Genomic DNA, 27871 nt, shown 5'->3' on the forward strand with positions numbered 1-27871 from the left:
CAGTGTACACAAATCTTGTGGGTGGGTGTGTGTTTGATAGGCAAATAGGCAAATCCAATAGTTTGTAATCGTACATATGTTAATATACCAACTACCAAGTATCCTTAATCCCCAGTTGTACTTACCTATTTATTTTGTTATATTATAGAAATACTTTGCAGCAGCTGATAACGACAAGAAGCGCTACATTGATGAACTGAAAGCATATCAGCAGACAGAAACCTATCAGGCATTGATTAAAAGACAAATAGCAAAGAAACTTAAAACTATTGTGGGTAGGTACACCACAAGTGTTTTCTTGTATTTTTTATGATTTGACATTTTCATCAGATGAAAACATTGCTTGCAGATTGTTCATTTTGTGGATAATAAATGATCCATGAAATTCTTTGTGAGGATGTCATCCCAATACTAGACTCTTGACCGTGTGTTATTTGTTGGAAGTGTAATATAGAGGGCAGCATATCTGCTTTATCAGTGATTCTTGTTCTAAAGTAGACTAGATGCAGGCATCAAAAAATATCATCTTACGGGTGCAGGCAGGATCACTCTAAATGGGAAATTTTAGACATTGCTTTGTATTGTATCTTGAAAAGTTATGATGATAAACAGTGGCTGATGGTGCATAAAAGTATACATTTTTAGAAAGGAAATGATGCAAGGAATTCAACTAGCACAGCATTTTTCTGAAAAAGTAGTAGTTTTTGAGAAATGTGCCAAATTTGATTTTCCATGCGAATTGGTTTTTTTCATCCACCATAACAACTTGGGCCTAAAAAAAAAATGTTTTGATTGGCGTAACCCGACCTACCCTAAAATTAGGCCCAACCCTAACTTATTTTATTATTTTTGCAAAAAAAAATAATGAAATTAAAAAAAATAAATTTAAATAAATAAATTTAAAAAAAAAAAAGAAGAAAAAAGGTTCCAAAGCCTTTATGTTACGCCAATCAAACAATTTTTTTTTAGGCCTTACCATAAAATTAATTTCCAAGTAGATGAAAACGGCATATTAATTGTTCTAAAGACAGTTCTCAAATTTTAGAATTAGGACCTTATACTATTTTTGGGTAATCACAGTGAGTAAGCCAGCGTACTTGTGCGTCACACATTGAACAGTGAACTGAATATTTATTTTCAATAGTCTTTTAAACAACAAAATTATAATTATGTCATTTCAAGTATTGAAACAAGTTTGTACAATGGTGGTAATGATTGTCAATATAACTTTGCACCATCTGTTTTACAGTCATTGTGTGAAATTGGTGGGTTTTTTGTTGGGCTGTATTTTTTACATTCTCTCCAAAAACAAACCCCTCAGATTTCAAGCAATGACCTCAAAACAGATAGTGTGCAGTTATAATTGTCTAAACACAATGTTGCCTTCATTCGTGTTTGCCATTTGCACACTATTGCACAGTTTATCACAACATTTATGCTTGTTCTAAAACTTGATCTCCATGATGAATTTAATGTTGTCCTGCTTTAACAAATCACTGATTGTCCCTAAATTGTGGAATATAAATGGATAAACTTGTGTCTAGTTTCTTTTACAAATTAAGCATACTCACAATGTTCTTGTTGCGTTTGCTATGCACTATAACGAACACATCTCAAAACTCATCTTACAGCTGAACCTACAAACATTCAACATGTAGTTAATTGACTCAATAACAGCAGATCGCGTCCGCATCCAATGTTTTATAATCTTTAATTTGTTTAAAATATACTATACTTTGATAATAATTTCTAATAAGATTTCATTTTGGCCCCACACTTATGTGGGGCTTATGTTATCATCCAAATGGTTGCCTCAGGAGACCAATGTTTTTAGGGTGATAGAGCATGATGAGTTAGAGTGCTGTACAATTTGCTGTCACATTATTAGCATATTCATGAGAGTGCAGCTGTACAATTTGCTGTCACATTATTAGCATATTCATGAAGGTTGATGAGCTCATTTGCATATTTTTGAGTAATCCAATTTGAATTGGTGATATTGTAAAGTAGCATGATTTGTGTGTTCTTTAATCCAATCTGTTAAGGGGGTACTACACCCCTGCCCAATTTTGTGCATATTTTTGCATTTTTCTCAAATATTATAACGCATTGGTGACAAGTAAGAGATGTATATTATAGGGGCAAGGACTACAACTACTGCACTGAAAATTCAGCAACTCAAGGCAAGTAGTTATTGATTTATTGATCAAATACTGGGTTTCCCTCATTTTTGACTGTAACTCCACAACTGTTCTCTGCTGAAACAAAATTTCCAGTGCAGAAGTTGTAGTCCTTGCCCCTATAATATACATATCTTACTTGTCACCAATGCGCTTAGAATTTTGAGAAAAATGCAAAAATAGGCACAAAATTGGGCAGGGGTGTAGTACCCCTTAAACCTTGGGTTTACATCTGAAAGTGTTGTACAAGCTTTTGAAATTTCATGTTGCTTCATTTGATTAGGAATATACCTGGCATGTTGATGCCGTATTATTAGGGTGGTTATTATATACAGATAAACATTTATTGAGGTCATGGGTTGTTATTGTTAAAAGTCAATTGGTGGTTGCTTACTGTTATGCGTTTGATAAAAGCTTTGTGTGCAACTTTCTGTTTGTACCTGATAATGCTTTATTACAAGGACACAGAGTTAACATTTTTTGTTTTCTCACAGGTAACAATGCAGATCAGGCAACCTTGGATTCTGATGTTAGCAATAGTATGCTTAGTGAGTTACAACTAGATGTAAGTATTCTGTACTTAATTTCAAATATTTTGTGTGTTACGCTTTCAAGCAACTACAAAGTTCCTTCATTGTCTTCATAAAAGTAAAATCTGTAAGAAAGTGTACTATCACACTCGTGGTATTATAACATTTGACACTTTTAGTTTTGTAGCAATTTGTGTGATCAAATGGAATTTGTACCCAAAATTAGTTAATTTGTATCTTGTGTACTGCATTGGCAATACTAGTATGTCATTTATAGAAGTGACTGTTACTTGCATACTAGAAAGCCAACTTGAAGCTTACCTGTTATTCTTATTGATCGGCTAGAGCAGTCTCAGCGATTATTCACATGAATACACAATCTTTCACATACTCACCCCAACCTGTCTACGCTGGCAAATGTGAATTGCTATCAAGATGAAGATGTCTGAAACAACATCAACATAGCGATTTTATGTATGTATAGCTGTGTATAATAAACAGTACGGAATATACCTACCAACTGCGGTCAGTATTTTTAATGCACAGTTGCGGATGTATCTCTAAAATTTGTTGTGTAATAAGCCAATTCGGCATTGAAATTAGCAATGCATTGTGGGACAGATTTAGAATAATAATAATAATAAATAAATGAATAATAATTACAGTTATTTCCCGAATATGTAGGGGTCAAAATGCCCCAAATCTGCTCTCAAAAATCGGAAGTTACAATGGATTAATTGCATCCTACTGAAGCTCTCTGCGAACCCAGGACACTGCTCATTTGCAGGTAGGGTCACGGTTTAAATGTGAAAAGTCTTTAGTGTATCATCATTTGCAGGCAGATGCACTGGCCCACCCACTTCCACACACATACACTATTCACAAACAAAACACTTTTGTTGTGGTTATAACATGTAGACTGTTTTCTTTTTCTTTGACCTTCTAGGATGATGATCCCAGTGATCTCTTCTGCAGAACATGTGACCAATACTTCAGCTCTGTACATAATAAAAAAGAACACATCTATGGCAAGCAGCATCTTGTAACATTATCCCTTAAATTATGTAAGTTTGATTAGATCATAGATACTGTATTACAAGGGACAATTAACTAGCCAGCTTGTTTTGACACTTTGCTTGTTTTGTCTTACAACAAAAGACAACTAGTCTTCACACCTACTATGAGGCCATTTTTCCAGACGAAGTATAATAACTCCGCTCTAATCCACTCAGTGACACTTGTAAACAGGAGTGCAATACAATTCAGTGCTTGGAAGTGTCTGTGCAAGCAGGGCTGAGACCAGGGTTTAGAAAATGCCCAATCAAATTAATCAACACAAACAGACCACAGAAATGCTTCATTTCAAAGTAGAGAGCCAGATAGAAGATGGAAAAGATGCAAGAAGTGATGATGGATATAAAAGCACTGCCAACTGACTTCTAGACTATGCCATAGTCGATTTTTGATAAATAAAAATGTTATTAATCATGATGAACGCATTCAGTTGAACTCGAAATTATACTGATATTTAGTACATCAAAATACTAGTATAAAATGGTTATGAAAAAGTTTAGGCTATATAATTATATTTGTGACAGTAAAAGTAAAGTATAGGCCCTACGTAGGCTTATATTATTGAATGCAACATATCGTAATGGCATAATTATAATGACACTTCAATACTGAACAATTCTAATTTTAGAATCTGCCAGTTTATTATCCGAAAAACCGACTATGGACTTTCACTTTTAAGCAGAACTTTACCCCGGGACTCACACACTGTCAATCATACTTGTTTATCAATAACATCTAACCACAAGACTAAGCATGGTGGTACAATACGCGCTAGATGCATACGTTCATCCACCAGCACAAAGGCGCCGCATTCCCTAGATAGTTGTGTACCATGTATAGTTATAATGGTACCAGTACGCGTCGGGAGGATTTAAACAATAACGAGATCTGGGCGACCAATCACAAGCCAGATTCATTTTTAAAGATGCATTACATCATGACCCAATTTTAGTTAGGCCAGAAATTGGCCTAACTCTCAAGGCAAAGTCAGTAGTCCACTTGGGAAGCTAACAAACAGAGTGCGTACGGTGACTGAAAAGATCAGTTGTGAAAATCTATCAATTGTGCACTCATTAATTAAATCAGAGTTTTAAGCTTAAATGTAATAGCCAGAATAGTGCATAATTGGCAAGTGGACTACGGAGAAGTCTAACTGACTTCCTATACAACTTAAAAATTCAAAAGTCAGTCACTCAAACCGACACATACCCAAAAAACCCAAAAAAGTCAAAAAAGAAAATGCTGAATTAAACTCACTTATTGTTAGTGTTAGAAAGTATTGATAGACAAAATGTAATGGTGCATTGTTTATTTTATATATTGATTATGCACCTTTTCACCATTTCATTTCTTGTACCACTCAATTTTAATAAAATTACTGATTTCACATTAATTACACATGTATCTATATCATAAACTTTTACAGTGCTTATCTACATTGCTGGTATTTTCAAAAAGGATTAAGCAACTGGTGCAAGTGAAACAAGTATAGCTACAGCATAATGAGATATTTCTATAGAAATGCAATACAGTTAACTGTCCGTTTTTTACACATGTTCATAATTGGACCATATTTGTAATTATTGAAATCCTTTGCAAATGAAACCGAAAAGTCTGCATCATCACATGCCTTTGAATATTCTCAAATTTGCACCACACAATGCGGGCTAAACACCTCTACGCATGCTCTATGCTTTTGAACAATATATAATGACTAGCTTACAACACAAGTTTTGCTATCCTGGAAATTTGGCTTATAAAACTAAAATAAACATTGTTTTCAGGCATGGGATTTTAGGATATATGGTCAATTCTTTTACCTTAAAAAATGGAAATTGGGCAATTTAATCACAAGATGTATAGGTGACCAATCCTGGACAAAATTGTTGGAACACTTTGACATGGGTACTTCAAATGTATCTCCAGCCCTCCTCCTGTTCAATGTTGCAACCTGTTGATTTGGTCATGTACTCAAGAGCCACACAACATTGATTGGTAGGGAAGGGAAGGGTTGTAGTAGTAAGAAAGGGCTCAGACTTCACACCAAAGAAAGCAACATTTTAGAAAGTCAAATATAACAGAAATGTGGTTTAAAAAGTCCTACTTTTACACAAGTGTTGTAACTTCTTTTGACTGGAATTGTAGATTAGTGTGACAGATTGAATGAAATTAGAGAAAGAGAACTGTGCCACAGGAGAATAGTAGTCACCTTTGCTGTATTGCTTACTTAGTAAACTTACTTGCTTAAAGGCAAGTGGTGTTCTCAAACTATAATAGATTTCACCAGCTTTCTGTCCTGCATTGCTGTTCTAAGGTCTATACTCAACAAATCTCTCAAAAAGTATGTATTTTATAGTGTGTGTTTGAGTGTGCTGAAATTTTGCCAGTAAAGAACTAATTCCTTAACATTTATGGACAATGCTTCTGCTTTCTGTATTGGCATTTCCAATATGACATCTACCTTTGCTGGAAAACTGACAGAGAGACATATTATAATTGAAGACCGAATTAAAAAGACTAGTTTGCATATGACGTCCTGTCAATCAGACCAAACATGCTGTACTGCGCAGATCAGCAACCAATCACGCCGCGGCCTTTGCCCTGACGTCAGACACAAACTAGTCTTTTTAGTTCGGTCTTATATAGTGCCGATGTGTGGCGATCTAATATGGCAGCTTTCCCATAGACTTATAATGGACTATGTGTAATCGCTTATTTTAAATTATTTGGTGTAACTCGAACTAAACTAACACAAGTCTCAAAAAATTAACATTTGTGACAAACTCCTAAAAAAACAAACTTTCTGACATTATCTGACTCAATCAAACCAAAGTCGGCAATAATGAAATTGAGGCAAAAACCTCCTGAACTTGTGTTGAATAATTTGTTGGTTTATGATTTACTATTTTAGGTGAAATTGAGAAGGAAACAGAGCAGATAGAAAATCAAGCCTTTGGTATAGACTCTGTAACAAACCCCCCACCGCCACTAGATACCAACACAGACTTAACAGCAGCAGATCTTCCCACTGACCTTCCACAAGACACAAGATCTGTATCAGAACCAGTTAATATCGAGCAGTTTAAGGATGATTTTGTGGAACTGAACTATGGTAAGTTGTATTTTCATGTACATAAAATGCAGAAAGTAGCAGACAGCATGTTATCTTTGGAGAAGAAAACTGTGGTTTTAATCATAAAGTTAAGAAGAAAAAAATGAATGTGGTGATCTTTCTGATCACTTTTTCAGGCTGTAATTAGCTATGTGACTTCTAGTTTTGGGGATTATGAGACCTGTAATTGCCTATGATTAAGATTTGATAAAATTGACATGTTAATGTTTAATAATGCATCTATGTTTAGTTGTGTTGCACAGAATTATAGGACTTAATGTGTAAAATCAAAAAGTGATTAAAGTCCTTTACACTGCCAGACAGCTCTTCTTGATTATTGCGTAAAAAGACCAAGGTCACGACTGGGTTACATGATACTATGCAGCTTGTTGGGCCAATTAGGTGCAAATGTGATGATGATGCGATTCAATTAGCCAATAAGAACCCCAAATCTGTGTTTACGCAGGAAACTGCACCAAATTGACAGTGCTGAATGGCCTTGCCAAAATGTATAGAGATACAATCAGGGAGGCTTAGTTCTGTATGCACAAAGCAAGTTGGACCAGGTCTAATTTTGGACCTGGTCTACTATAGAGATTAGTCCTAAGGAGAAGGAACTTTTGGGTATTTGCATACCTTATCCTATGTTAGTAGAGATCCTGTATAAGGGCAAATAATGTACCGTATTCATTCCAATAACCGCCCAGAGTGCTTAACAAAGTCATTTTGGGTGGGCACTTATTTTTTACATTGTTTACATAATTGCATATTTAAAAATGTCCCAAAATATTCATCCATCATCATCAGTGTGCATGTTTCAGACCATGTTTCCAGACCATGATCCAGTTTTGCATGGGCAGTTAATATTATCACAGTTTGCTTGTAGTCAACTGGGTGGGTGCTTATAGGGGCATGGAATGAATACGGTAGCTTAATGTTAGATGGTTGCAGTTTAATTTTTGGACTTTGCCAAGAGTAAAGGAGGAAAAGAAAAGATTAAAGGGATCCCTCCCAAGTCTAACCTCCATAATCTAACATGTTTTATAACATGAATATGATAAAAAATGAAAACCTGTCTAATCATACATGCAAATTGATGGTTTCAAGGGTTTGCCATTGGACAAATATGGTACTGTAAAAATAGAAAATCATTCAGAAGGAAAACCCTAAATGGGTAAGTTGGAAAATGAACAGTGGCAGCTTATTAGGAAAGGGTGCTTGTTAGGTTGAATATGGTGCCTGTCATAAAATCCTTCTGTGTAATTACTTGTAACCAATGTCAACTTCACATAAAACTTTAAAATTGATTTGTGACAAAATATTTGTACAATGGCTTTATATAGGATTATCCCAAAGCATGTTTGATTGGATCCTTCTCAATTCCTGTGTGTTTGTATTAGTTATGAATAGAGCAATATTAGTTTATCCTCTTAAAAAAGTCACTTGAATTACCACTGCTGGAGGTTTCAACGGATGAAATATTCATAAAGAATAACATACAAGTCTGATGTATACATGTTATTTATACCAGAGCAGTTAGAATTGACTGACATTAATAATCTACAATACCTAGCATTTGCTAATGTAATTTATTACAACTCAGCAATATCAATATCTTTAGGGGTGCAAGCATTTGTAGTGGGTGTATTCATCCAATTTGTAAGAAGGATTTCAATTATTCACTTTGATAATCTACTTGTGAAGATTGGTTAAGGTTTCTACGTCATTTTATTTATTCATTGGAATCGCATAAACACACAAAAAGATGTCATAGAGGTACTTTTTGCATCATAGAGTCAATTTGATTGGTAAACCTTAAGTAGGCATAAAAAACAGGATGGAGTGCCCATCACTCTTTCGTTAGTGATTAGGCCAGACTCTACTATGAAATGATGCTCTGGAGGGAGCGCTACACCTCCTCCACAGCGAGTCTGTTACCTTCTCAGCATTAAAGATGTCGGTATCCATTTATACACCTGGGTGGAGAAGAGTAATCGAGATAAAGTGCCTTACTCAAGGGCACAACACAATGGCATCGCTGGGGCTCGAAGTCGCAAGCTTCCGATTATGAGTCGGAACCCGTTCTGCCACTATGCTCCCCAAATTAAGCATAAGTTGCACAATACATAGATCGGTACCATCTTTGTACATAATTATTTTAATAATTATGTCTATTCCATAATAAATATTAAAATATTTTTTATGGAATAGACTGGTGGTTTACCCTAGGCTGTTTCATCCTCAGTAGTATGAAGCCCTCTTCAAGAATCTTCCATTTCTGTCTGTCTTGCTCTTAGTATTCAAACTTTTAAGCTAAACTTCCAAGTCTTTAACTGATGGTGATGTGTAAGGGCTACATCATCTGCAAACACCAGGTCGGGTAACCGTTCTCCGTTAATGTTAATACATCTTTCTTCTAAATGTAGTTGTTTGAAAATTTGTTCCATGGCAGCTGTGAATATGTTTGGAGAGATTGTTGCCCCTTGCCGTACTCCCCTCTAAATGTGGATAGGCTTGGGGACATCCGTATCTATTGTAGCTGTAGCATGTCTGTAAATGTCTTCAAAGATCTTAACATACCCTTTGTTAGCTCCAATCCTTCTTAAGGCTGGAAATAAGTCATAATCTATGTAGCCTATACAAACATTAGCTGATACTCATTTGCTTTCTCAATCAGTTGGATCACAGCATTCAGATGATCAGTCGTTGAAAAGCCCTCTCTGCCTGGTCTCAAGGTTGAATTTCATTCAAGATTCTCTTGATTCTGTTATGAATGATTCGTGTGAAAATATTTCACGTGATAGCCTACTAATTGGTCGATAGTTTTTGATATCCTCTTTATCACCTTTCTGATGTAGAAGAATAATCTTTGCTTCATTCCAAGCTGCAGGTATCTTCTCAATATTTGTTTGTAAAGTCTTGTTAATTGAGTGTTGATTTCTGGTGGTTATCCTTCATTAAAACTTAAATCAACATGTCTTATTTTAAAAGCCTCCTTCAAACTGAAAACCGATTTATTTCAATACTTAAAAACTGTTTGTTTCCCCCTTTGTTTTACATATAAATACAGAAGAAGAAACAAAAGAAAGAAACACGAGTGTCATATATCTGCCATTAATAAAAAGAAAGAGCTACGGTTTATATTGTTTAAGTTTAGTTATAGGCCAGTACGTTTTGTTGACACAGTTACTGTCAGGGCTTTTTGTAACAACACTAGCATGCAGCTGAGCCTTGTTTCAATCTCATTTTGATTTCTGACTGCATGCATATGTATACTTTCATTTGCTGTGGCTCCCATCCAATTTCTTATTGAATCTTGACAATTAGGCATTTTATTTACAGTACAAGAATAGCCATTTATTTTTTGCAAAATATTGCAGACTATATTTGAAAGACAGGAAAAAAACCTTTATCGCGTCTGATGTCACTGTCAATTATGAGCCTTGATTTGTTTACACAGGTTAGCGTGTACATAAGGAAGGCCGATTTATCTGGTGCCGATCAGAGAAAAAGAAAAGCAGAAAATGGCAAAAAATTATGTACTTTTACAAGGCAAAAACCAACTTTTCTAGGCATTGTTGACATGGTGCCTTCACGAAAGAAAGTTTCCTACTATAAAGATCTAACTTTTGAGATGGTTTGTATGTTTGAAGGTGCAAAATTACAATAAGGCGCCCGGTTATACCACCGCGTTCAGAAAGTCATCATCACGACACTTGTAAACAAACCTTGCTCGAGTTTGATTGACAGATGATGTCAGACACGATAAAGTCTTTTTATCTGTCTTTCATTATAGTAACTAATTGACCTCATCATTCTTAATTAAAGGTAATGTTTAATGTTTATTGGCCATTTACATGATTTCCCATCTTGCTACCAAAATAAAGTTCTCCCTTCAAACGCATGCGCAAAAAGTGCATAATTTATGTTTTTCGCATGATTTTAACATTAGCTTTTGTAAATCAAAAAACACAAAAGACGTACGCACACATAACACATGCTTAGGAGGTAGAACCTTATTCTGAAATGACTGTGCAAAGCCTCATAGGGGATGCTATCTTATATAATGAAATGACAGCTGATTCTGGTCTTGATATTCATTACATATATATGTATCATATCATTGAGAAATCTGCAGAGTGATGAATAGGTTATACATAAAATGTTTTGAATTAGATTGAATTAGAGATGAGGGATCAGCTGGCACCATTGACTGCCACCTCTAAAACTCACTAATAATACAGAATAAATACAGTTCACTGCTAATTCATTAATATGCTACCCTCTAGCTCTCTACCTCTTGGATCAATTAGGGCGTCATTACTGTAGGCCTAAAAAACGTTGCATTGGTGTAACATAACAAAAACAATTGATGTATATAGATAGGGATTATTTTCAACCGGTCACGATGGAAATTCTATCATATTGTTTTGAAATCTGCAGAGTGATGGATAGGTTACACATAAAATGTTTTGAATTAGATTGAATTATAGATCAGTGATCAGCTGGCACCATTGACTGCCACCTCTAAAACTAACTAGTAAATGCTCAATAAATACAGTTGACTGCTAATTCATTAATATACTGCCCTCTGGCACTCTACATCTTAGATCAATTAGGGTGTCATTACTGTAGGCCAGGGTATGATGGACTTGGTTCATTTATAATAAAAAAGTTGCTCCAATGATAGTAAAACCACTTCAGATAATTTTTAACGAGTCTATTTGTACTGGTAAAATACCTGACAGTTTTAAAGTAGCGAAGGTAATTCCACTGTATAAGAAGGATGATAATGATTTGTTTTCAAATTATCGCCCAGTATCTGTTTTACCAATTTTCTCAAAGATTCTGGAACGGCTTGTATTTAACAGATGCATGTCATATTTAGATCACCATCGCATTTTATATAAACGTCAGTATGGTTTTAGAAAAAACCACAGCACATATATGGCAGTGATTGACTTGGTTAACAAAATTACTGAAGCTGTTGACAATGACAATTTTACAGCAGGTGTGTTTTTAGATTTATCAAAAGCATTTGATACTATAGACCATACAATATTGCTTGATAAACTCTATCACTATGGTTTTAGAGGTATTACACACAGATGGTTTGAAGATTATTTGAGTAATAGAAAACAATATGTTTATTATAATGGTGTTCCATCTCAACAGCAAAATCTTACTTGCGGTGTGCCTCAAGGTTCAATACTGGGTCCACTACTTTTCATTATATATGTTAACGATATTCACTTAATTACTGAGTCACTTGATGTGATTTCATTTGCTGATGACACCAATTTATTTTACTCTCACAATCAGTTTAATGTTATTGAGGAGGTCTTCAACAAAGAGCTTATTAATGTGAATAGATGGTTCCAGGTAAATAAATTATCTGTCAATGCTAAAAAAACGAATTATATGTTACTCGGTACCAAGAAGAACACAAAACCTGAGTACAATTTGCAATTGTTTCTTGACTCTGACAGGCACTCAAGAACACCGCTTGAAAAAGTGCCAAGCACTAAGTTTCTAGGTCTACAAATTGACCAGAATATCACTTGGAAAGAACATATTGATAATATTGTAAAAACATGTTCAAGAAATGTCGGTATCATTAATAAATTAAAAAACTACCTCCCACATGAGGCGTTATATACATTGTATTGCTCTTTGATATTACCGTATATCAATTATGGTATCTTAGCTGGGGATGTGCATGTTCATCATACATAAATGATCTTTTAAAATTCAAAAGAGGGCACTTCAGTATTATAAGTGCAAGTGATTATAGAAGTAGCACAAATCCCTTACTGATTAGGTATAATACTTTAAGTGTCAGGGATATGTATACATTTGAACTTGGTTTATTTATGTACAAACATGATAATGGACTTTTACCGAGTGTTTTTGATGATTTATTTGTAAAACAGTCTAAGATCCATGACTTGAATACCAGATATAAAGATCGTCTGAGGCTTCCATTTATCAAAAGAGCTTTCTGTGAAAAATCTATTAAATATGCAGCTACTAAGTTATGGAATAATGTTGATAACAGTATTAAAAGTTCATCATCGATTAATCAATTCCGCCATGTATTTAAAAACATCTCATGCAAAGTTACTGTTAATTCCTATTGTATCTGATTTATGTGACCACATTGGATATTTATATTTTATATTACTTATTGTTGTGCATTTTCTTATTTACTATTGTTTACTGTTATTTTTCATGTATTTAGGTTAATTCATATCAAGATATGACAGCTTACTGTTGCTTCTTCATTGAAATGACAATCTGCTGCCATGTCTAATGATGAATTAACCAATCAAGGATCACAGACTTTCAGGCCTCTTCTTGGCCTTTCCTGTGATTCCTTCACTCTCACTTGTATTATGATTTTGTATGTATCCTATGTATATTTGCTATTTGATGAGTGAAAAAAATAAATGAATGAATGAAAAGGCCTAAAAAATGTTGCATTGGTGTAACGTAACAAAAAAAATTGACGTAGGTAGATAGAGATTGGTTTCTTTTAACTGTCCCGGTAGCAATTCTGTCTGATATGCCAGCAGCAGATCTAGTTTTTTGGAAAGGGGGCAGACCCACTCATGAAAAATTGCCCAAAAGCCAGAGTAGGTAACCCCCTCCTCGGAGTTGGAAAAATTTGAATGTTTAAAAATTAGCCAAATGTGACTACTATTTGCCTGTAGAGCATTCATTACAGACGCATTGAGCAACATCTCCAGTTGTATCATTCAAATTTATCCTCTGCAAAACATTAAAACTTGTAACTTTACTGCTGCATTTTCCAAAAATGGTGCCAGTGCAATGTACTGGGTGTAGCTTTTGTGAAAAAAAGCTTGGGGTTGGGCATATTTTTAGGGTTGGTTGGGTTACGCCAATACAACAATTATTTTTTGCCCCTATCAAAAAATTTGAATATTTGATAATTCCAACCACTGAGCCATGCTTTCCCTTAGGAATGAGTCAACTCGTGCAGACATTAAAGATTGACAGCATATCATTGCAATCTTTGCTGAATGATGAAAATTATTCATAATAATAATAATAATAATAGACATTTATAAAGTGCAAAAAACAAAGGGTCTAGGCGCTGCACAAAAGGAAAAATACAGTAAACTACAAATATCTTAAAACTGCAAAAGCATAAAAACCATCAAATACATAATCTTAATCTACAACAAGATAAAACCAGCAATCATAATAATACACAAACATCAATAATGCTGTGCCAATTTACAAATGAAGCTAAAACGACTAAAATCAGCAAAATATACACATGCTGGAATCATTAAAACACAAGAATCAATTATATAGTACATAATAATCAGATATAACATGGTTTGCGAGCAGTTCAGCTGTAAGCCTGATTGAGGAGATGAGTTGTGAGATGTGTTTTGAATTGGTCAATTGTACCAGAGTCTTTAATATAAGAGGAAACTCTGCAAAGATCACAATTATATGCTGTCAATCTTTAATGTCGGGATGAATTGACAGTTTCCTAGGAGAGAGAGTGTGGCTCAGTTGTTGTAATTCTCACTTCTGGTGCATGAGGTCCCGGGTTCAATCCCTGACAGTGGACAACTCGCTGGAGTATTGACCTGGAAAAATAAAGTCTGACTTTCTGTGGCAAAGTTTGTAGATTAAATTCAGGCTTCTGCTCTCTATATGGTTCATTTATGGGTATATGAACCTATGTATAGAAGAACCATACCTGTACATGTAGCACACAGCCAGTTTCGAGGAGAGTAGGGTGTTAACCCCCCTGATTGGTCCAACCCTACCCAGTGTTCAAATGTACCCCAATGGAAATAAGCTTCACAAGAAGTGTTCTTGGGTTATCCAGGGTTGTCAAACCTGAACAATTCAAATAAAAATTCTCACATTAATGGGAACATTAATGATAGATAACAGCCTTGGTAAATAAGAGGACTGCTAAATAAGTAAATATCATATCTTCAGTAACATTTGTCCATGTTGTTGACTTATACCTTCGTGATGAGATAATAATTCACAAGTGACAAGTAAACCCATTAAATCCACATATAAATGCAGCAAGTAATAATATCAATAAATTAGCAAGATTTCATAGACCCTTGCTTAGTATCGAAATATATGACCCCAAGAAAACAAGGCAAGTGTCATAAGTAGATGTAAAAGTTCATACTGCTAATATGTTCTTTACTTAAAATTCTGTGTTTGCATCTGTAAATGCGCCAAAATGCAAGTGAGGACATTTGCATTATATTTTATTATAATTGTGGGTATACAGCACATGAGTGTATATGTGACCGTCCACAACAAAATGCTTGTAACGTTCGGCCCATGGTCAATTTTGTTTTCCGTGTTTAGAAAATATATATCACAAGCTTTACAATGATATATCATTTGACTTCAAACGATATTCAGAAGCGGAGTTATGGTTTGTTAAACTTTGCTCCTTCAGCAAAATGGTACACTATTTTGGTGCTACATTATTCTCTTTTTCCACATTCCTGGTATAAATATCAAATGGTCACATCAAATCATCCCCAAGTCAATGAGGTTAAGAAATGTCCTCTCATTGTAAATTGTTAGTTAACCCACCACTTGAACAGGATTTAGCCAAAGCAAACAGGCTAGAGCTATTTAGGATTACTATACATAAGTAGAAGCATTTTGTCCTCTTCAACAATATGATTAATGATTGGTTTAAAAGGTCCTAGCAAAATGAGAAACATGTTGCACCAACTTGAGGTACATGAATACAATCTTTATGCAAATTTTGCACTGTAACTCGGAATACAATTTGTCAGCTTTACGAGCGGTTTGTGGTGGACAGTCACATATAGGATAGTGCCCACATTTGCATACACACTAACTACTACAGACTTAAATTTGATGGCCTTGTTTTGTGGTGCTTGTATGTGAGTGGATGAGTATATAAGATGGGGTGGGTTTGTGAGAAGGAGAGTGGGAGAAAGAAGAGGAAGGGAGGGATGGGGAGACGCACCAAAATGCTCTGAAGACATATGAGACTCCAACCCTCTCTGATCATTTGTGACCTTAAGATAGAAGTATTTGTAAACACTCTTTTTATTATGTAGTTTAACTTGGTCATGAAGGGTTACTGTTATACCCATAACGTGATAGCACTTTAAACCATGTGCAAGCATAGGCCGTCAATTTGAAGGCCTATGGTGCAAGAAAGGAGTACTTTGTTATTATCAGATCATTTTTACTCTGAGAAGATATCTTGCACTTCCCACAATGCATTTCTTGTATTCCAATTTTCTGTACTGATTTGCTATAGTACAATGTGGGACGATAGTGGCAAACAGTATCAAATGAATAGATAGAGCACATCCAAATTTTGCAACTTCTTGACTATCAACCAATGTTTAGCCAGTCTATTCTGAACATGAAAACAAAGGAACCTGTACAAAGTAATAGGAGTGTCATCTGTTGTAATGAAGTGTTGCATCATGTTGTAATGAAGTGTTGCATCATGTTGTAATGAAGTGTTGCATCATGTTGTAATAATAATAATAATAATAATAATAGCTTTATTTATACACGGTAAAAACATGTTCAATACAGTATTGTTCTTCCACATGTCCGTGTGGATATTAAAAATATTACTATGAAGTGTTGCATCATGTTGTAATGAAGTGTTGCATCATGTTGTAATGAAGTGTTGCATCATGTTGTAATGAAGTGTTGCATCATGTTGTAATGAAGTGTTGCATCATGTTGTAATGAAGTGTTGCATCATGTTGTAATGAAGTGTTGCATCATGTTGTAATAAAGTGTTGCATCATGTTGTAATGAAGTGTTGCATCATGTTGCAATGAAGTGTTGCATCATGTTGTAATGAAGTGTTGCATCATGTTGTAATGAAGTGTTGCATCATGTTGTAATGAAGTGTTGCATCATGTTGTAATGAAGTGTTGCATCATGTTGTAATGAAGTGTTGCATCATGTTGTAATGAAGTGTTGCATCATGTTGTAATGAAGTGTTGCATCATGTTGTAATGAAGTGTTGCATCATGTTGTAATGAAGTGTTGCATCATGTTGTAATGAAGTGTTGCATCATGTTGTAATGAAGTGTTGCATCATGTTGTAGAGAATTCTGGGAAGGGCAGGATATCTTCTCTGATATCTACCTCAACATAACCAGAAGAAAATACTTGTATTAACACTCTCTTGTTCATGATGTTGGTATAGTAGAATACCCATACCAAAATAACAATAATATTAATAAATAAAATACAATGTACTAAAAAGTAAGCACTTTTCTTCAGCCTTATTAAAACTTTTAAAAGTTTTTTTCAGCCGTTTTAAACCTTAGTCCCATTTCTGATTTGTTTTTCAGCTGTTTTAAACCTTAGTCCTATTTCTGATTTCTATTTCTGATTTGTACTTTAAGTCTACAATTGCTTCATTCTAGTTTCCTATTGACATAAGTTTATTACCTGCCTGGGGATAAGGCCGGTAATCCATGACCACACATTTCAATTTTGAAATATCAGGGTACTTTCATCAGAAAAAAAATCTATTAAAGCTATAATTCACAATTTCTATAAAAAATTTTAATTTTTAATTCTTTCTGTCTATATTAAACTGAAATAACAAGGTAAAGTGAAAGAAACCCGCAGGCTATTTTGACTGTTTAATATGGAGTTCTCTAGGGATTTAATGTGGTAATTATAACATGTCAAAATGCTCTGTTAACATATCAAATTAGGCTGATTCCATTAGGGTGTACTGTAAGTTGTGACATGTGTGCAAATACGCCAAATAATCAGGCAACAAACAAAAACAATTTCATATGATAAGATAAGTACATTATGGGTTTTAAGGAGTATTATGTCATCCTAGTATCCTCTGTTTATCCAAGATGTTAACAGAACAAAAATATGAATTTGACGATATTTTTGCCAAACGAAGCAATCTGCAAGAAATACTAGAAAGAAAGCATTACGTAGCCAGAGGTTTCGAATGGTATAAAAAGTCTCAACTTTTTTTGGAGAAAAGTTGGGGATGAGGTTGTGGATCATGAAATACCCCTTCAATATCACGACTCTACTTTTTTTTATCTGTAAGAAAGTAAAAAATAATAATGGGGTTGGAAAACAGTTTCTTTATGTCTGACAATCACAGCAACAGACCGATAATATGATTGGCCGATTGTACATCAAAAATTGTTCTTCTCTGAAACCCAGTGTAAAGATAGTTTATAATAATTTATATTATCCTGTGTTGATCATTAGACTTGACACCTGGTACCAACATCTCACTTATAATAAAATAAAGGATGACTCTTTCAATGGGGTTATATTCTTCTTATTAACCAGTCCTGTACAATGATTTTATATAGTCGATAATAAATTATCGAGTCGAGCTCATGGTGGCAGCCATTAGCAGACCACCCATTGCCAGATGGCTGGATGATTTTCAGCTACACACACAAATGAATAGGAGAAATTTGAAAATGAATCACAGCCAAAATTCTGAGCACTGGGTGATTCAAAGTTTCACATACAATGCACAAAACAATATTTGTAAATCTTAAAGATTTAAAAAGTTATTGAGAGAATTTTCTGTAATATTGTTTTAAATTAGCACAAAATACAATTTTCTAAGCAGAAAAATGGCCACAGTTCCTATCTTGCCATTGAAAACTACAGGAAGACCACCCGCAGAGCTTCAAGCCACATGCCAGACATCCTGGGGCCAATTAACTGCAAATGGCTGCGCCCATGTGATGCAAGTCGATAATATAAAATCATTGTACAGGACTGTTAACACTTCCTACACACAGCTCACAACTTCCCTTCACATCCAAATGACAAATTTGCATGAGAATGGTAGAAAATTATTCACAGTTTTGGGTGAATTGCAAAACTTAGGAATAATCATTTGAAATATTATAAAGAAAATGGAGTATGTTTTCCCTTAGCGTAGGATGTTTTGAACATTTTTAGTGATGTGACAATGCAATGATAATAGGAAGTAGATAACGTGTAAATATTTATCTCAATATGTGTAAACATCTTCAGTTACCAGGCATTAAAACTAGGAGCTCATCATTGGTAAAGCAATTCCATAGTGCATAGAACTCTTAATTTGCCTAGTTATATTAAAATTTATGACAAATTCTACTTTAAATGTAAATTCTTCTTAAAATGTAAATTCTACTTTAAATGTAAATGTGTATTTTACATTTTTGTTACATTGTATATACGCAGATGGCATACACCAAGGGATCATAAATGTTCAGATAACCTTTCCTAGGACTCCATTGCTCATGCATTGATTATTACTTGTAATTTTCTTTTGTGTGTTATAATCAGTACATGTATTATGCTATGTCTGGAAATGAATTCACTAAAGTTAGAAAGTGAACTAAACTGAAATGAACTGAACCAATTTAATTTGATTTCACAGATCGGGAGCTGGAGATCCGTGAATTACATAAGCATCAACAGGAGTGCATGGACTTTAACTTACAACTCTCAAAACAATTAAAAGATTTTCAGGTAAGGCATAAAAATAGATAAAATGGATTGAAACAGGAAATCACACTGGTGTGTACACTGAAGTGGGACACCTGTTGAAAGGTCATAGCTGAGTTGACTGAAACTATTCTGCATTTGAGGAGAGATGAGTGGATGAGTATTGTTTGTTATTTTTCAAAAAAGGGATTAGACTTCTATAATTATGAACTCCTTGATGTTTGCATGTCACACATGGAGGGCAATATAGTACCACAGGATTATTTCGCTCTATGACTGGCAAAATTTGATTTAAAGTTTATGCTTGTTTGCATTTTGTGTATAATGTATTGTGCCAATAGCATGCACTGTAAGATTACTCATTATTAACCTGAACTAGTAATGTTTAGTGCAGCAACTACAGTTTTTGTCAGAAAAGAACGACACAGAAGTGGGGTTCTGATTGGCTGAATCAATCGTCTGACAATCATATCAACAGACCGATAATCTGATTGGCAGATTGTGCGTCAAATTGTTGTTAGGCACAGATCGGCGCCCTTGAAGTGAACACAAAGCTCTGCGTATGTCACTCATTAACAGGGTGCTCGCGTCAATCTGAGCAAGTGACTGCTATCTTCTTTGAAACCCAGTGTAGTACACTTAACTATAAGTAGCTATACTCTGATCAGCTCATATACTTCTAGTGCCCGTTTCTATTCATCGTTATGTATTCTCCTACCGTGTATTATTTTCGCGAACTACAGGGTGTCCCAGAATGATTTGTACCGTGTTTGCAAAAATAACTAAAAATAGAAGACGGGCAGTGTATCTATTTTTGATACCAGCATTATAATGTTGGACATGTCTCCTAATTATTCTGTTAATTTCAGCACGCTACCTTTATTTGTTTTGGCGTGGCATGCAATAATGTAAAATCGATGAAAAACGACTCGCATACCTTTGAAAAATGGCACGATACGATTAAATGAAGAACGTGGGATGTTTGGCACAGCATTTCGACGACAACTAGTGTTGGGGTTGCGCCTTAAAGCTTGCCGAACAGCTGCAATGTTCGCTCTAGTTCTTACAGTCTTACGAGTACCTGAAGCTTCACTCTGCCGATTCCTGACAGTTCCGAGCTCGTCAAACTTCTTTACGTTATACACTATCGTCTAATGAATCTTCTTTGCGTCTCAACATAGCTGCCGGTTTGCCAGTAAGTTTTTGAAAGAAATCCACGCTGCTGTACAGTAAATTGAGGAGCCGTCTTTTCTGTACCACAAACAGTTCGATCTCTGCAAGCATTTCAAATGACATGGACCTCACACCACAATAACTATATTTAAAACTACCGCCAAAGAGAGAATGGGATTAGGCCACAAATCCTTAATTCCATATAATGATTGCTTCAGAACGTCATAAATAATAGATAGATATCGGCTATTTAGTGGAAATATGAACAGGGCACAACTAAAATACCTGCATAACTTTTTCCAAATAACTTTGTGCTGAACGGTTAGTAATTTTACAGATTTTCAAAATAGGTTGCGTTGTCAAAACTTAGAATTCACCATTTTTACGCAATCTTCTATAACTTCCACTAGAAACGTCCAATGTTTAAAATCTAAAAAATCTGAAAAAGCTAAATATATGTAGAACTTAAAATGCAAAACAATATGACCATTCAACATGCCCTTCATACCTAATACATTATCTAAAACCCGCACGCTAAACAATATATTTTAGATAATACGTGCACGCTCAAATACTAGAAATACTACTTTCACATTACTAGGGCCTATATAACTTTTATAACTATACGTTCGATATATATACCACCAAAAAAGTACGAAAATACATTCTGTGGTGTTAAAATAGTTATAGGGTATGGTATTTTTTCATGCGCACTTTGTAAATCATAGGTTACAAACTGTTCTATTTTGCAACTATCATTGCCATAAATTATGATTAATGAACTCAAATAAATCAAACATCAAATGAGAATAATCGAGCTTCTATTAATTAAAAAGGGCTAAAAACAGGTGGACCATAATTATACAAGATGACACCATTACAAAATATTCAGCATTTTACAAATGAATTACATGTAGGCCTATATCTAAGATAACATAAACAAGCCCGGGAAACACACACTAGCGCATAATATCATGATCATGCTTTATAATACTGAACCGATTGAAAAATTCCACTGTCGTGTGTTTTAACAATATTAGTAGATTTTAAAGTTCAAATTGTAGAACTATAAAGTCCAGTTGATATTGATATATAAGTTTATTCTCTCATCTCCATTCACCGTAGTACTACATGTAGTGGGACGCCAAAATCGATTGTTTCCAGGTCAACTGCTTTGACAGTGCTCTCTGTGTTCGGAACCACGATATTAAATGATCACAACATAAAGCAATTGGTTACAAACCATGCGTGAATAAGTTACTAAAGTATGACGTTTGGCGCAATCGATACCATTGATAGCTAACTTATACAGTGATTGATTTTCTTGTTACTAAAGTATGACGTTTGGCGCAATCGATACCATTGATAGCTAACTTATACAGTGATTGATTTTCTTGACCAGTTACTAGTAAATGCTACCTGGTCAATGACCTGACGGTGTTTTTAAAATTTAAGATATTTTACCTAATATTCAAACTAATATAATGAATGCAGCAATTAATATTGCCTATTGTTTTAATACACTCAAAAGTATATATGACGGATATGTATCGTGCAAATGCATTTGTCAAGATAATCGCACTTGCCATGGAGTTATTGCATTTAGCTCTTGAGCCTATCGGCTCTCGAGCTAAATGCAATAACTCCATGGCGCGTGCGATTATCTTGCCTAATGCATTGCACTCATGCAGTTCATTATCCTTATCATAATAGGTGGGACTCATTACATCGTAAATTGATATTTGGAGAAAATCCCCCCAAAAAACAATTTTTGGCTTAAATTTTAATTTTTAAAAACTAAATATAAATATCTCGGACATTTTTTTTGGAATTTTGCCCAACTTTGAAAAATTTACACCAAAAATGTTTTAAAATTTTTGCAAAAAAATCATAAAAAGCCTGATTTTCGCCAAATTTTCAAATATTTTTGGTGAAGTTGATTAATTAAAAAATAAGCTTAATTTTGCAGTAATATTTGGTATCCCTATTTTCTGTGTTTTCTGTTTTCTACTCCATCTACTCCGTAATTTTCATTCCGTTTTCCGTAAAACAGAAAACTTGCCACTTAAGTATATTATGAGCTTGCAACATACAGAAATGGATATGCTTTGATGTATTGTCTGTCAATGAGAGTAAAATGGTTTTGCATTTTTTATTTTCATTTCGAGGTAAAGTTTTTGAGGTTAAATTGATAAATGGTTTACATTCAGAATTGCTAATTACAGGGGTGTCAGTGTCATTATATACTGTTGCAAATATATATGCTATAATTGGAATTTTGATATTTTGATACACTGGTGACTTTTCAATTTTCAATTCTGCTGTTTAATTTCCATTGTGATATATGTGTTTAAATGAAAGAAAAATTGCATAAATGTGTTAATAATTGCAACATCTTGCTAAAATGACAATGACTGTGTAGCAGGTTTATTGAAATTGATATGGTTTTAGCAGTAGCTAGGGTGACTAACACCTTTTCATTAAAATATCAATTGTAGTTGAGTTAAGAGAGTGGGAGATTTATCATCATTGCTTACACTCTGTATTCAGGCCCACTCATAAGTAGGTGAATTAACAAAGCCATTTGGGTGCATCATCTACCAGTTGATGTTGTAAGTGAATTAGTCTTGTAAATCTGTGGAAGTGTTCGGGAACAAACCAAAAGATTTGATCATAGACATCAACGATACCAGTTACATTTATCATCAACTTTTAAGTTGATGATAAAATCCCTTAGTAATCAGGGCTTGAAATAATATATGGGCTCTAGAAAAAAAACATGTCCAAGTGTTCTTGTCTAAATGTTCTTACTTTTTACATAAACTCAAATTAGGTATATTTGCTTAAATAGTTACCCATTTTAATTTTTGCCGCTATCTTTAGAATTGGAAGTAGGTTTTAAAAGGATTGTATTTTCATGAGCACTTTATACACACAATGAATATTATATAGACAAATGAGCAAATACTGATATTGACATGGATCAACTCCTTCCACTTGTGATGGTTTTATTTTAAATACAGAAGTGAATTTTAATGAAAATTTGCCTTGAATGGGGAAATCACAGAGAAGAAAGGGGAATCACCGAGGAGAAAGTGGAATATGTTTAGTATGCAATAGATACTAGTCACACTTCTGGTATATACTGTTACATTGATATAGGATCCAAATAGCTGGCAATGAGTTATTGATTTCTACCTGCATGGGTTTGATACTTAACCTGGCACTAGATCTGGTTGCGCAATCAAATTAAATGAATCTAAATTCCTACCTAGTAAAATAGTGCTTTGGTGTTAAAGTACAATTGCAGCCAGGTCGGGAAGGGAATGAAATGTAGGGTGATCTTATAAAAAGAAAAATTGCCCAGGCAGGTAGCATGCATTTATTTAGGGGTTACAAAACATTGATTTTCAAGAAAACTGATAGTAGCCCAATCAAAGATGTAATTAGATACATATTAGAAAGAAAGAACAGTTTACCAACCCAAAGTGTTACAGTTAAATAAGACAACAAATAAACACTAATCCTGACCTGCACACAACCCAATGACCTTCCAATCTCTAGACCATGCGCATATATTTTTTGGGGGGCGTTAGCCCCCTGGGGTAAAAGTAGGGGGCAGCCAAAATGAAGGGGTGGCGGAAGAAGAAGGGGGGTGGCAAAAGCGAAGGGCGGCGGAAGAAGAAGGCGGCAAAAAGAATTAGTAAAGAAAAAAAAGGGCGGAAAAAATTTGAAAACATATAAAAATTGTGAAAAATTGTACTATACATCAAAATGTGTTGCTTTTTTTTTTTTTTTGCTCTTCACTTTTTCAAACCACCGGAAAAAAAATGGGTCAACCTTTTCGAGCTTTTGAGGAAGGGGCGGTAAAATTGAATTTTCTTTAGCCCCCCGGGGTAGGAGCAGTCATGGTACGCCACTGTAGACGGATGCCCTATCCATTTGGTTACCAGCTCCCACTGATAAATGGTGGTTAAAACTGTGTACTAATGTCGGTAGTAGAGTCGAGGTATACAATACACAGAAACAAATATTACACAAGTACACATTTGGTATACATATTGGCATGTACATTTGCGTCTTGTTGAGATGCATCAAACCTTATCTTCTGATGCTTTTTTAAAACAATGTATATAATCTGTCTCTTGAAAAAAATCTTTGTGAACACAGTCATATGCTTTCTCATTACCAAATTTTATTAGGAGTCTGAGTCAACCCAATAACCTAGTAACCATATGCAACCTAATTAGTGCCCTCTCTCCTAATAAGCACCCATACAGAATTTTATGAGTTACAGAGAAGCGTTCCTTTTAAATGCACCTGTACAGCTGTAATCCAGCAAACACAAAAATGTTCTTAAAATGTTTAAAAAACGTTTCAATAACATTTAAATGTCAGGTTATATGAAGGTCATGAAAACGTTTTTAAAACGTTATAGTAAAATATTTTGGGCAAACATTATTGCAAACTATTTTGTCAACACTTAATAACATTCTGTATAGAATGTTTTGCATCAATGAAAAATGTTTTTTGAATGTTATTAAAACGTTTTTATACCCTTTTATATATCCCAACATTAAATGTTTTCCATCAGATGTCTGAATAAAACTACCTATTAAAAATTCTAGTTAAGGATTATGATTTTTATTTCATATATGTGATATGATCAAGAAAAATCAGTCGGAAGTTGGAAATAATTGATTTTCAGATACATCTAAATAATTTCTTTTGCTGTCTTTTGTTTTGGAAACACGTCTTCAACTGTTCATATCTTTGGAACTTAATGTTCAATTTCTATGGGGTTTCTGCAAAATGTAGCTTTGCAAATGCCTTTTACAATTATATAGAAAACTGAAAATTGAATATGCCTGACTTCAGACTGATTTTACCACATATACAATGTATTTTGAATGTTTATGCATGTAAATTCCCATTTATAACTTTCATTTCATGATTTTGGCGCTATGGTCTTTATGAAATGGCGCCCAATAAATGCCTTGTATGTAATGTAATGTAATTTTAATAAGCGGCCCCTGAAAATGGCTGGGGCACGAATTTGGTCAAATACCGATTTATAAACCATCCATTTAATATGATTAATAAAAATGGACTTCCAAGTGTTTGTCATTGCCTATCACACTAAAACAATGAGAAAGGTAAATATTTATAGTAATATTAATTTATCTAGGCTATGTCAGTCAGTTTTGCAGTGGAATCTTAGTTGTAAATGAATCATATCCAAGCAACCAAATCCTGGACATGTTGCTGTGTCAATGATGTGTGTAAAAACTAGTGGCATGAAATTTGTGTTAAGTGTCCATGTTTTGGTGTAAATGCATTGATCACACTTTTCAATTTAGAGAGACATCCGTGCACTTAAATCTGGATACGGTTTAATGCCAGGGTCAACTGTCACACAATCCATTTCTGTAGTGCTAATGCCATTTGTTTATATCCGTTATAAACCGAAGCGAGTGTCATCCTGTGCCAATTAGGTCATTTCATTATGATAGTATTGCCGCAGATCAGCTGAAGCTAGATAACCCAGCAGACATTTTACAAGGTGAATGTAATTAAAAATGACAATCAAAGATAAAATGTACAATATATTTGCTGTGCTGCTCCACTAGATGACCAACAGTCATGGGGCAAAGGGGCATATGCATTAGGTTTTGTCTGATGTGCTCTCAGGTCCCACAAAAGTATGTGAAAATGTCGGTATCCGAGCCCTTAAGGTGCACATATCACATACATGTATACAGACAGATGAACATGAAGACAGAAATAGAGAGAGAATGTAAATTTAATTTATTTTTATGAATGAATGATGTTGTCCTTTGAAATTTGTTTCAACCATGTCAGCGTAATTTACTGAATGATAGAAAAGTAAGTTGCATCATGTGACAGGAGTTCAATCCAACGGGCTGAAGCTTTTATTTATCTGTTGTGTCAAATTTGAGCGCTTACATATTGGAAAATGTTGCCAATCAATCAATGTTCATAAAGTTGTGCGATAGACACCTCTAGTTGTACAATTAGGCGACTTTATTATTAGGTGTTTGTATTCCTACATTGGGGGTATCAAGCTGTATCACCAGGTCATTGTGTGTTCATTCATTTAATTCAAATTAGCCGCACAAACTACTTTGGGCGCACAAACCACTTTGGGCGCACAAACCACTTTGGGCGCAGTATTGGAATTAGAGGTTTGTGTGTGTGCGACCAGATTGAGGCAGTTCAAGCTCATCCTTGGGTGCACTTGCACATGACTTTGATGTGGTTACATTTGTACTTACTGATACTTGCCTGCTGTGTAAAGCGTTAATATGCAGTCGGGTCAGTTACCAATTTAATGGTGGAACAGTTTTGTTCTAAACACTTTTATGAATAGCATGTCAGCAAGTCAAATTTACCAATTGGCATCAAATGAGCAATGCATAAAGTAATCTATTGGCTCTCCATGTTTATATGATCTCCTTGGTTCAATCAACCAGTTCTAGATTGATGAACTAGTTGTCTGAAATAAATGGCTTGTGTGATGCAATAAGCAAGTTCTCAGAGGATTGAGAATTTGGAGTGATTAAGGTTTTGTCTACAAGATATATTTCATGGCTATAAATGCAGCTTATGGTAATCTGCTTTCTTAGGCCTTTCTTACTATGTGGGAGTTAAGTTTTTGTTTTCTTTTTCGTTAAAGGTTAGCTGCCATCAATTATCTCTCTCGCTCTTTTTCAACAAAGCAGTCGTATAATTTATTACCCCAATATCTCTAAAATAAGTGAAATTGATACAGGTTTAAGAAAACAAGTAATTCTCCCGTCATCTCTGAAATTGGTAAAATTTATGGAAATTGGAATAATTGTTAAATTGCATAAGTGAAATTGATGTAAATTTGAAAAATAGCCATTTAGAAATTTACATAGTTCTCCAATTCATAGGGTTGATGAGGAATATAAATTCATTTCCTGAATGAAATTAGTAATGTGATCCAAAAAAATTTCTGGTCAATGATTTGACAAATTTCAGTGGTGAATCTGAACATACAGATATTGAGTGTATAATATTAAAGTCAGTATTAGATCCGCAATGTATGAAATACTATCCTGGTATGGCTACAAATTTAGCTTTGGACATATAAATAGATCTAGCTATGCGGGTATGTTACCCACCATGCAAACGTAGGTGCATATATTGCAAAAAGTATGATTATTTATTCAAGTTGTACATACTTTTGTGTTTATGTAAGAGTGTCTTTTTAATATAGCAATGTAAGATAACTG

The 27871-nt window shown here is 34.5% G+C and overlaps 1 protein-coding gene across 1 annotated transcript in view; it reads left to right on the forward strand.

The window, feature by feature from the left end:
- LOC140159845 (uncharacterized) overlaps positions 1–27871 on the forward strand; it is a 50186-nt gene that overhangs the window by 9100 nt on the left and 13215 nt on the right. The window contains exons 6-10 of the mRNA XM_072183216.1: positions 149–275; positions 2675–2745; positions 3657–3774; positions 6696–6896; positions 19351–19442. Coding sequence (XP_072039317.1) covers positions 149–275; positions 2675–2745; positions 3657–3774; positions 6696–6896; positions 19351–19442 — 609 coding nt within the window. The remainder of the gene's footprint in view (positions 1–148; positions 276–2674; positions 2746–3656; positions 3775–6695; positions 6897–19350; positions 19443–27871) is intronic.

Source organism: Amphiura filiformis, chromosome 1 (genome assembly GCF_039555335.1).
Source record: "Amphiura filiformis chromosome 1, Afil_fr2py, whole genome shotgun sequence".
In the NCBI taxonomy this organism is placed as follows: domain Eukaryota; kingdom Metazoa; phylum Echinodermata; class Ophiuroidea; order Amphilepidida; family Amphiuridae; genus Amphiura; species Amphiura filiformis.